At 41.7% G+C, this 12,636-nt stretch overlaps 1 protein-coding gene across 3 annotated transcripts in view; it reads left to right on the top strand.

Annotated features, from left to right (window-relative positions):
- The window catches only part of SPEN (spen family transcriptional repressor), a 95,078-nt gene that overhangs the window by 19,644 nt on the left and 62,798 nt on the right, over positions 1 to 12,636 (top strand). Inside the window, exons 2-3 of one of the 3 annotated variants that reach the window (XM_051836528.2) lie at positions 7,884 to 8,204; positions 11,073 to 11,549. In XM_051836528.2, coding sequence (XP_051692488.2) covers positions 7,884 to 8,204; positions 11,073 to 11,549 — 798 coding nt within the window. Of the gene's footprint in view, positions 1 to 7,883; positions 9,460 to 11,072; positions 11,550 to 12,636 lie in introns of all 3 variants that reach the window. The other 2 variants (XM_051836529.2, XM_051836530.2) reach the window with 2 other exon arrangements.

Here is a 12,636-nt window from a genome sequence, read left to right as displayed (position 1 = left end):
GGCTTTACCCACTGTGCCATAACACCAGCCTCCAGATGTGATTTTTTTTTTTAAGATTTATTTTATTCATTTGGAAGAATCATATATAGAGATCTTCCATCTGCAGGGCTCATTCCTCAGATGGCCCCAATGGCGGAGCTGAGCCGATCCGAAGTAAGGAGCCAGGAGCTTCCTCTGGGTCTCCCATGTGGGTGCAGGGTCCCAAGGACTTGGACCATCTTCCACTGCTTTCCCAGGACATAACAGAGAGCTGTAGAGGAGCAGCGGGGACTTGAACTGGCACCCACATGAGATGCTGGCGCTTCAGGCCAGGGCTTTAACCCACTGTATCACAGTACCAGCCCTCCAGGTGTGATCTCCTCTCTTTTTTTTTTTTCAAAGATTTATTTATTTACTTATTTGAAAGGCAGAGTTACACAGAGAGAAGGAGAGGCAGAGAGAGAGAGAGATGAGAGAGCTTCCATCTGCTGGTCCATGCCACAATGGCCAGAGCTACGCTGATCTGAAGCCAGGCGCCAGGAGCTTCCGGGTCTCCCATGTAGGTGCAGGGGCCCAAGAACTTGGGCCATCTTCCACTGCTTTCCTAGGCCACAGCAGAGAGCGGGATCAGAAGTGGAGCAGCCGGATCTCAAACCGGTGCCCATACAGGATGCCGGAGGCTTCAGGCCAGGCGTTAACCCGCTGCACCACAGCACCAGCCCTGTCATTATTTTCTTAGTGATACAGTATATATAGCATTTGCAGTGCATTCGATATTATAATTACTTTAGAGGTGACTCAAGTACTTGGGCCATCATTTCTGTACCCCATGACATGGATGTGGCTGAACCCATTGTGTCACAATCCCTGCCCCAGTACTTTTTTTTTTTTTTTTAAGATTTTATTTATTTTGAAATTGAGTTACAGAGAGGCAGAGGCAGAGACAGCAAGAGGGAGAGATCCTCACCCTGCTGGTTCACTCCCCAGATGACTGCAACGGCCAGAGCTGCACCAATCCAAATCCAGGAACTTGTTCTGGGTCTCTCACAAGAGTGTAGGAGCCCAAGGATTTGGGCCATCTTCCTACTGTTTACCCAGGCTATAGCAAAGAGCTGGATCTGAAGTGGAGCAGCCAGGACTCAAACCAGCACTGATATAGGATGCTGGCACTGCATGCAGCAGCTTATCCCATTACACCACAGTGTCGGCCCCAACCCAGTACTGTTTTTTAATTGCTTTTTGATTTCTAACCCTACGAGTTGGCAATTTAATAATTTTGTTTAAGAGAAAAGGCCATGAACCCAAGTTGTTCCCTAAACACCCAAAACTGTCACAACTGAACCAAGATGAATCTGGGTCCTGGAAACTCAATTCAGGTCTTTCATATGAGTAGCAGGAAGCAAAATAATTGAGACTTTGAAGGCTGACTTTCAGAGTCTGCATTAGCAGGGAGCCAGAATTGGGAGCCAAAGCTGGGGTTCAAACCTAGGTCCTCTGTTAGGTGATGTGAACACCCTTTATTGCTAGGCCAAACACCCACCCTTTACTTATTTTAAAGAATCTCTCTCTGTTTTCTGTTCTCCTCTCTTACAAACACACACACACACACATACACACACACACACGTCTTTCATCCACTGGTTTACTCCTTAAATGGTTGCAACAGCTAAGGCTGGGACAGGCTGAAGTCAGGAGTCAAAAAACTACCCCCCATGTCTCCTACATTGGGTGGCAGGGGCCCAAGTATTTGGGCCATCTTCTGCCTTCCCAGGCATATTAGCCGGAAGCTGGGTTGGAAGCAAAGCAGATCAGAACTTGAACCAGCACTCTGATATGGGGTGCTGGCTTTGCAAACAGGTGGCTTAACTCGCTGTGCCATGCCACCCCTGATTATTTTTTTATGATGAAAAAACATGTGTTTATAATAGCCAACTGGACGTGGTTTAAATGATCCCAGTTTTGTTGGTAATATTCAAAGCATCATAATTAAGGGCCAGCTGAAGATGTGCTGCCTTCTCTCCATCAGGTTGGATCAGGGTATTGACCTCAGCTGTGTTGGTGTTACAGCACGTTTTCACAGCCTCTTTGATCTGGTGGTTGTTGGGTGTCCCATCCATAATGAACCTGTGTGTGGTTGTCTGTTGCCCTTCTGCATAGCAGATCCCGTGGTCCGACTTCTTGATGATAGCCTAGTGGTCAAACTTGTTTCTGTTGGAGATGCTTTTTTTGAGGCTATTTGGGTTGCTTCTGCAGACATAGTGTCTATGCCCACTAGAAAGTAGGTGATGGGGCCGGTGCTTTACCCGTGGTAAAGCCACTGCCTGCAGTGCCGGCGTTCCCTGTGGTCGCTGATTTGAGTCCCGGCTGCTCCACTTCCATTCCAGCTCTCTGCTATGGCCTGGGAAAGCATACAAGATGGTCCAAGTCCTTGGGCCCCTGCACTCACGTGGAAGAACTAGAGGAAGCTCCTGGCTCCCTGGCTCCTGGCTTCAGATTGGTGCAGCTCCAGCAGTTATGGCCCTCTGAGGAATGAGCCAGTGGATGGAAGACCTCTCTCTCTGCCTGTGCCTCTGCCTTTCAAATAAATAAATAAATAAATATATTTTGACAGGCAGAGTGGACAGTGAGAGAGAGAGAGACAGAGAGAAAGGTCTTCCTTTTGCCGTTGGTTCACCCTCCAGTGGCCGCCACGGCTGGGCACACTGCGGCCCGGCGCACCGTGCTGATCCGAAGGCAGGAGCCAGGTGCTTCTCCTGGTCTCCCATGGGGTGCAGGGCCCAAGCACTTGGGCCATCCTCCACTGCCTTCCTGGGCCACAGCAGAGAGCTGGCCTGGAAGAGGGGCAACCGGGACAGAATCCGGCGCCCCGACCGGGACTAGAACCTGGTGTGCCGGCGCCGCTAGGTGGTGGATTAGCCTATTGAGCCACAGCGCCGGCCAAAATAAATAAATCGTAAAAAAAAAAGAAGAAAGTAGGTGATTTGCAGCTCTTTTTTTTGTGACCAGTGGCTTGCCCTTTCAGCTCTGTTTCCTTGGCATTTGTGTAAACTTTAGCTGTGCTTTGGGGGTACAGGGACTTCTTTTTTTTTTTTTTTTTTTTTTTTTTTTTTTTTTTTTGGACAGGCAGAGTGGACAGTGAGAGAGAGAGAGACAGAGAGAAAGGTCTTCCTTTGCCGTTGGTTCACCCTCCAATGGCCGCCACGGCCGGCGCGCCGCGGCCGGCGCACCGCGCTGATCCGATGGCAGGAGCCAGGAGCCAGGTGCTTTTCCTGGTCTCCCATGGGGTGCAGGGCCCAAGCACCTGGGCCATCCTCCACTGCACTCCCTGGCCACAGCAGAGGGCTGGCCTGGAAGAGGGGGCAACCGGGACAGAATCCAGCGCCCCCGACCGGGGACTAGAACCCGGTGTGCCGGCGCCGCTAGGCGGAGGATTAGCCTAGTGAGCCGCGGCGCCGGCCCTACAGGGACTTCTTTTTTAAAAGATTTATTTATTTGAAAGGCAGAGTGTCACACACAAATAACACATCTTTCTGCCTGCCCAATTCACTCCCCCACATGGCCACAGTAGTGGAGTCAGGAACTCCACCTGGGTCTTCCATGTAGGTACAGGGGACCAAGTACTTGGACTGTCTTTTGCCGCCTTCACAGGCCCAGTGGCAAGGAGCTGTATTAGCAGAGGAGCAGCCAGGTCTCCATCTGGCACTCATGGAGTGCTGGTGTTAAAAGCAACTGTTTAATCAGCTGTGCCACAAAGCTAACCCCAGGAGCTTCTATGCCTTCAGCTCCATCTTGGTGAAAAGCCCCCCCCCCTCCCCCTTTTTTTTAAAGGATAAGAAAAAGGTATACTTGAATTTGGGTTTGGTGATGGGCTGTGTGGGGGGGAGTGGGTACAAGATACACAGTGTCATTTTAATCAGTTTTTAAATTTTATTTATTCGAGAGGCAGTGTGACAGGGACAGAAAGAAAGAAGGGGAGATCTTCATTGATTCATTCTTCAAATGGCTGCAAAGGCCTGGGGCTGGTCAGGCCTAAGCTAGGAGCCTAGAGCTCCATTTGAGTCTCCTGGGTGGTGGCAGGCACCCAGAAACTTGGTCATCATCCACTGCGTTTCCCAGGTGCATCAGCAAGGAGCTGGATCTGAAGTGGAGTAACTGTGACTCTTCAAATTAGCACTCCCATATAGGATTCTGAGATCACAGCAGCGACTTCACTGGGGCCCTCCATTTAATCATTTTAGGTATACAATTGAGTGGTATTAAGTACATTCAAAATGATGTATAACCATCATCACTATGTTCAGTGTTTTCCATCATCCAGATAGAAACTATTCATTGGGCAATAACTCCCAATTCCTGTCTTCTACCAGTTCTTGTTATTGTTAACCTCTCTTTGAGTTTGCCTCTTCTGGACTCTTCCAGTAATAGAATCATAGACTATTGTCTCTCTGTGTCTGGTTTATTTCACTTAGCATAGTGTTTTTGAGGTTTATCCATGTTATCGCATGCAAAAGAACTTCTTTATGTCCTAATCTGTTAAGTCCCAAGTTTTCAATTCTGCAAATATTTCAGTGATACATTATTTCAAAGTTACCACAAGTGGTATATTTATTGCTCAGTCAGTCTTTATAGGTGTCCTGTCCTGCATATAGGACAATGAGATGTAATCGATTACTATTTTCATTGTTTGTATGTGTCATATTTTGTTTATACACTCATCCACCTATGGATTTTCCGATTATTCACCTTTTGAATATTGTAAGGCTGCACAATCATGCTAGAAAGGTGTCTGAATTGCAGTTTTCAGTTCTTTTGGACTGCTGGATTATAGAGTATTTCTGTGCTAAGTTTTTAAAGAAATGCCTACTTTTCCACAGTTGGTGGGTCACTGAATGTTTTTACCAGTTGTTCTTGAGATTTAAATTTTTCCACATCCTTGTTGATACTTGTGATTTTCTGTGTTTTTTTTTTGTTTGTTTGTTTGTTTGTTTTGTTTTTGTTTTTAGATGTTCGCTCTGGTTTTTTGGGCATCTTTGTGTGTGAAGTGTGGTGTCTTGTGGTTCTGATTTGCATTTCCCTAATGACTAATAATGTTGGCCATTTTTTTCATGTGCTCTTCTGCTGTTTATGCATTACTCTTTTGCCTATTTAAAAGAAATGGAGTGAGTTGTAAGATTTCTTGTAGTCCAGATACAAGTCCTTTGTCAAGTATGTTGGAAAGGGTTTTTTTTTTTGTGTGTAGAAAAACTATTTTAGTTTCTAGCAATTTTTTTCCAAATTACAAAGATCATTTCATTTATTAATTTATACCAGGTTATTTTGATACTTTTAGTTCAATTTACTGATGAAATTGAATTTTACTATTATGTTTTCTTTGTAATGAGTGGAACTTAATACTAGGGTATACATAAAAAAGTTTTGCTTTCAGAGTTTTTTCATGGAAAGCGTAAAATTATGATTGTAGATTGTCAGCAGATAAGAATGCTGTATTTAAAAGTGCTGTGCCTGCCTTTAAAAAAAATTTATTTTATTTATTTGAAAGAGTTACAGAGACACACAGAGAGAGAGGTCTTCCATCTACTGGTTCACTCCCCAAATGGCCACAATGGCTGGAGGTGAGCCAATCTGAAGCCAGGAGCCGGGAGCTTCTTCTGGGTTTCCCATGTGGATTCAGGGGCCCAAGGACTTGGGCCATCCTCTACTGCTTTCTCAGGTGCATTAGAGAGCTGGATTGGAAGTGGAACAGCCAGAACTTGAACCTGCACTCACATGGGATTTTTAATCAGCTGTGCCACAGCGCTGGTCCCCATTCCCGTCTTTCTAAACTGTTGAATTATAAACATATGAAATATAATTATTGCTAATGAAATTAACAGAATTTGCATGAATTTTTGAGTGATTTCAGACTTTATTTCTCACAGGTGATTCAGAATATAAGACTCTAAAATTTTTCTACGTAATAGAAAATTTTTACATAGTGTACATTTTTGAATAAAAACTAGAACATAAGATCTATCAAAAGATTCTCAGATTTATTATTTGATATAAAAAGTAATTTTATTTCTATGCAAAGGGTACATTTTAAAAAAGATTTATTTGAAAGGCAGTTACACACACACACACACACACACACACACGAGATCTTCCATTCACTAGTTCACTTCCCATATGGCCGCAATGCCCAGTGTTAGGTAGGCTTGGACGAAACCAGGAGCCAAGAGCTTCCTCTGGGTCTCCATGTGGGAGCAGGGTCGTAAGCACTGGGGCCATCCTCTGCTGCTTTCCCTGGTTGCATTAGCAGGGAGCAGGGTGGGAAGTAGAGCAGCTGGGACTCATGATATGCTGGCACTGTAGGTCCCTGTTACGCCACAGCACCAGCCCTAAAGTTTACTTTTTGAAGTTTTTTTTTTTTTTTTTTTTAATTTTTTTTATTTGACAGGTAGAGTTATCGACAGAGAGACAGAGGGAAAGGTCTTCCTTCCGTCGGTTCACTCCCCAAATGGCCTCTACAGCCGGCACTGCGCCGATCTGCAGCCAGGTGCTTCTTCCTGGTCTCCAAAGCGGGTGCGGGGGTCCAAGCATTTGGGCCATCCTCCACCGCCCTCTCGGGCCACAGCAGAGAGCTGGACTGGAAGGGGGCAGCCAGGACTAGAACTCCGCGCCCATATGGGATGTCGGTGCCGTGGGCGGAGGATTAACCAAGTGAAGCCATGGCATTGGCCCCATACTTTTTGACAGTTTTTAGCCTACTAGAAAAAGAAAATGAAATAACAAAAACGTTTAAAAATGTTTATTTTCATCTACTTGAAAAGCAAAGTAATAGACACCCCTTCAATCTACTGGTTCACTTTTCAAATGCCTACAGCAGCCAGGGCTGGGCGAGGCTGAAGCCACAATCCAGGAAACTCCATCCGCTTCTCCCACATGGATGGCAGGGGCCCAGACACTTGAGCCAGCATCTGCTGCATCCAAGGCTGCATTGGCAGGAAGCTGGGTTGGAAACAGTGGCCCAGACTCCAACCTGCACTTGGATGTGGCGTCCTCACTGGTGGCCTCACTCACTGTGCCACAGTACCCACTCCCCTTTAAATTTATTTTTGAAAACATCTCTTTTTTTTTTTTCCAGGAATTTTATTACTTAATGAGTTAGATTAAAATTAAACCTATAAATTTTCTTTGTGTATTTAGTCTTTATTTAATAAAGATCTTTTAAGATTTTAAAAATTACTTTGATTGTTTTCAAGATTCAGGAACTCTCTTCTCGGGATTTGGTGTATAGCATCGTGACTGTAGTTAACTAAGAATACTGTGGAATTTACTTGAAAAATATTTTAGAGTGTGAAAATTCTCCAAAACCTTTAAATTTATTTATTTATTTATTTATTTGAGAGGTAGAAAAATGGCTAGACAGACATGGAGAGCTCTCATCTGCTGGTTCATTCTCCAAATGCCCTCATTTGCCATGGCTGGGCCAAGCTGAGGGCAGGAGCCGTTTCTCCCATGTTGGTAGCAGAAATCCAAATACCAGAGCCATCACCAGGCCTCCCAGGGTACACACTAGCAGGAAACTGGATTTGGGAACAGAACAGGCATTCAGATTCAGGCATTCTGATGTAGGTTGTGGAGCAAACACCCATTCTCCAAAATTGGAGAGATTCATTTCAGCCGAGTATTCTAGAAAGGTTAAGGTTAATTTTGTAAATTTTTATTTAAGAAATGAGAGTAATACAAGAATGTGGTACAAATGTTTGCCCTAGAGAGAAAAGTCTAAGTGTAAAAGAGAGCCATTTTATGCCTTCTAACGTATACATAAATAATGTGAATTAACTAAAAATAAGAAACATTCTAAAGACACATTTTGGAAAATTATTGATATGCAGCAATAATATTTGCTTTATTTTTTCCAGATATGGCCGTGTGGAAAGTGTCAAAATCCTCCCCAAGAGGGGATCTGAAGGAGGAGTGGCTGCCTTTGTGGATTTTGTGGACATCAAAAGTGCACAGAAAGCTCACAACTCTGTCAACAAAATGGGAGATAGAGACCTACGCACGGATTATAATGAACCAGGCACCATTCCGAGTGCTGCTCGGGGATTGGATGATACAGTTTCCATAGCATCTCGTAGTAGAGAGGTTTCTGGGTTCAGAGGAGGTGGTGGAGGGCCTGCTTATGGCCCTCCACCATCACTTCATGCACGAGAAGGACGTTATGAGCGGAGACTTGATGGGTAAGTTCCAAGGTTTCTGTAGGCAGGTATTTTGTATTTGATATGGTGAGAAACAGAAACTCGTATTTAGGGGCCCCAGATGGATTTTAAAATTTGGGCATTCTCAATGTTTCCTATTTTGGGTTGGAAACGGAAGTGATCCCTGTCTCACTGGCTGGTGTCTTGTGGAATCGTAGAGGATATTTCCTGCAGCTGATTGGATATCTACTCTTGAGATGTAAAGTGGTGGAAGATTTCCCATGGCAGCGTCATTTTTGGAGTTACCTGTCTTCTAGATGATTCCTTCTCTTGGATAATATTAAGGTGTTCCTTGGATATATCCCTTCTGCCCGATGGAGCTATTTGGCTACAGCTTATATGGTTGTACTATTTGGAATATTTCTGGAGTATTACAGCTTACAGATGATTATAGAAGTTGGTATCTGCTACTTCGTTTTCACTACATAAAATTTACAAATGAATTGGATTGTCACCAAAAAAAATTTAACAGACCATAATGATTCAGCCATTTGGATTCTACAAACAATAATTTAACATGGAGATATATACTTGGATGAAGAGAGAAGGTGATGCTTGATTTTCCTGTTTTGGATCTACACAATTTCTGTGTTGGAATTATACTCCTTGATGGAATTGGGGAAAATTGAGATGCTGGACGTTCCCAAATCCTGGAATATAGCCATTCTTTCCTAATTGCTGGAATGTATGGGATGCCATCCTGTCAAGACTCCATTAGCCCAGGGGAAGAGGATTACTATCTCATTTCTTATGCAAGTTGCTGCCCAATTAAAGGTACTTTAGTTTTGAACACATGGTGATGATCAGTTGTGGATACAGCAATCAAAATTGACTGGGCTGGATGACTACAAAAGCAAACAACTGGCGAGCAGTCGTCCCCTCAGCGAGCGCTCGATGGAATTGCAGGATATTTCCTCTTCTGCCAGCTGCCTGATTCACACTTAGGACTGGAGATTTTTATGAATGTGGATCAATTTATAATTGTCTACTATCTCAAGAAAGAAGTCTGGGGGTTTGAGAATTACAGTTTGTCTGGGACTACTTGCTTCCAGTGGAATTATTTTATCTGGTCACTAAGATTTTTTTCTTGTGGTTCATCTAAATATCATTTGACACCCTTGCCCATTAAGAAGGTGGATTACCCCCATAAGAGGGGCCAAAATTGGGGAAGTTATGTTCACAATTCTCTCCCTAGATTTAATTGGGATTATAGGTCGTGTTTCCACACTTGGAAAAGGTTGGTATGTCCTGACCTGTGTATATTAGCCCCTCTCCTAACCCAAGTCAAACTCTTTCTTTTCCCACTAACTCTAGAAGTATTTGATACTAATAGATGAATCAAAGGATAGCAATTAGATTTCAGCTCTGCTAGCCCTTGTGCCTGCCTTCTGTATTCTTCCTAATAGATAAGAACTTTGCATATTTATAAAATATCAACTGTAACAGTAATTCTCCTAGAACTTTTGTCTATTGCTTTTGTTATATCATTAATAATGACTTTAATTGATTAACATTTGATAGGATGCTAAATGAATTATTTATGAAATTTTCTCTTAAATCTCAATGGAAACTCTTGTTAGACATTGAATTAATCCAGATTTCAGGATAGCAGAAATAAAAAAGGAGAAAGTTATTTAATATATTTGGTCGGAAACATTGAACTTTTTTGCCATGCCAATTCTTTCCATAATGGTATCAAGAAAGCAAAAAATAGCCTAGGAAGATGGAATTGTGAAATAATAGAGAAAATGAATGTGAAGAGATCTCAAATCTAGCCATCTATTGGGCACATAGTTTTAATTGTTAAAGATTTTGCCAGATATTCTTCATTGAATATATTTTAATTCTTTATCTTTTATGATTTCTTATTCCCTTTTGATAGATTAATCTAGAGATGAGGTTGAAGAGAAATTAAAGCGGAGTGATCTTTTAGGAACTCAGTAGCTGATTTCTGGAAGCCAAAGAGCACTTAAGATTTCTTTATAGAGTTAGAATTAGTTTTTAATATTAACACATAATTGCAAGTGTGTAAAATACTTCTTGTACTTTTAGGTTGATAAATGTTCATATCCTATTAAAATACTTTTAAATTAAATGAAGTTAATTGATAATAGTAGATGCATTAACAAATTAGATTATAGACATTTAAAAAATTATGTGGCATTTGGTAGCATAAGGAGGTAAAATAACTCTTATTCTTTGTTAAATTTACATAGAATAGCATGTGGTAGTCTAATATTTTGATAGCCTAAGCATGTAGGGTTGTTTTTTGAAATTTCATTTTTATTAAATGTAATTTGGCACAGCAATTTGTGTAGTCTGTATAATTAAGCAGTCTAAACTTAATGAGAAAAGGTTGCATTTAAATATTTTTCTGGACTTCCTTGAAAGTCCTTCCTACTACAGAACATTGCATTGCGGCTTTCGTGTCTATGTTAAAAAGTGTGGAGATGTGACACAAAATATATTTGCAAGTAATCTGATGAAAGTGAAAACGCTTTCGTGTTAAAATGACAACCTCTTACTCAGTTCAACTTAAAATAGAAAAGAGGTGTACAGAATTCTTCTATATGCAAGTCAGAAAATCCTAATAAAATGGGCAACTGATATCCAGAACACAAGTCATGAAAGCCCAAACTACACTTAAAACAGTGATTTTTCCTCTGTGTAAATTAGTTTTGGAGTTCAGTAAAATGCTAAGCTTGTTAGTAGTTGCTTTCTAAGTGGGTTAATGCTGTCCAGGGAATGACCAGTTTCAAAGGCAATGTCGAAGTGAATATTTGCATGACTTGCTTTTAGTTTTACTTGTTCCTGTCTGATTAAATATTTTTCCCCCCCTCCTAAATGCAGGGCTTCAGATAACAGGGAGCGTGCTTATGAACATAGTGCCTATGGACACCATGAACGGGGGACGGGAGGATTTGATCGGACAAGACATTACGATCAGGATTACTATAGAGATCCTCGAGAGCGGACTTTACAGCATGGGCTCTATTACACTTCTCGGAGTCGAAGTCCAAACCGCTTTGATGCTCATGACCCCCGATACGAACCTAGGGCTCGGGAGCAGTTTACGCTGCCCAGTGTGGTACACAGGGATATCTACAGGGATGACATTCCCCGGGAGGTACGAGGCAGAAGGCCAGAGCGGAATTACCAGCACAGCAGGAGTCGGTCACCACATTCATCCCAGTCTAGAAATCAGTCTCCTCAAAGACTGGCTAGCCAAGCGTCCAGACCTACACGGTCCCCTAGCGGCAGCGGCTCTAGGAGTAGATCTTCCAGTAGTGATTCAATCAGCAGCAGCAGTAGTACCAGCAGTGACAGGTAGGTTAAACAGCCTTTGGTGTTCACAAATGAGCTGTTGAATTCTCCCCAATTCTCAGTGATCCGTGGTGGTGGTTGTTGACTAGTAGTATTAATTTTAAAGAATGTAATCTTGGCTCATATATGTACTGAGTACAGAAACTTTGATTAGCATGTGGCCATTGAATGAACCATTCTGTTAAGTAACCTGAAGCTATGTGATGATTTACAAATGCTGTTTCCTCCTCCAGGTACTCATTATTAGCATTAAATTGCCAAAAAGGAATAGAGTGATGTAAGGCAAATCTTTTGTCTCTGAAAATGTGGTATCTTTAAAATTTTTAATGCCTTAGATGTATAGTACCAACTTATTTCTATTATTTTGGTTAAATATGTATTAGTGGGATATATTGTTGAAATGTTTATTATCAACTACTAAATCAACTTATGAACACATTTGAATTGATTTTTAACATCAAGGTGGTAGCCAATTTGTAAGCTCAGGTTGAAAAACTCTTTCAATGCATTTGGAACTCTGTTGTTCTCTGAGGTTGTGTAAACTCTTAATTGTGCATTTTTATTTTTTACAAGTAAGGTTTACTCTAAGATAAAAATAATAGATTGAAATTATCTTAGCAAGGAAACTTAACAAGGAAAGTTAGGAATATGAATTTTGAAATTATAATTCTAAGTAGATGGTTTAGAATACGTTTAGTAATCTTGGACAAGTTACTTAATACTCTCCTAGCCTCACCTTTCTTATCTCATATACAGATTTTTATAAAGTTATGATTAAAATGAAAACTGCATTTAAAGTGCTTTCCTGGATACCCAGTTCATGTTCATGTTCAGTGAATTTGTCTCTTAATTGCCAGCTGTTATTACTACTTCACTTGTTGATAGTCTGAGCATTTTCAGTTTCCAATGACTGTTATTTAATCTGTTCCTCCCAGATGTCCCATTTTTAAATTTAGGTGGTATATATTTTAAATTTACTAGATACAAATTCTATGACCTGATTAAAAGGCCTAGTTTATTTTTCTTTTCATATTTCCTGCTTAGAATTAATTGAAGTAAAGCAAATGGTTGTGTAATTGAATGGCTCAGT

Source organism: Oryctolagus cuniculus, chromosome 7 (genome assembly GCF_964237555.1).
Source record: "Oryctolagus cuniculus chromosome 7, mOryCun1.1, whole genome shotgun sequence".
NCBI lineage: Eukaryota > Metazoa > Chordata > Mammalia > Lagomorpha > Leporidae > Oryctolagus > Oryctolagus cuniculus.
Note: the sequence above shows the minus strand (reverse complement) of the source record. Positions and strands in the feature narration are given on the sequence as shown.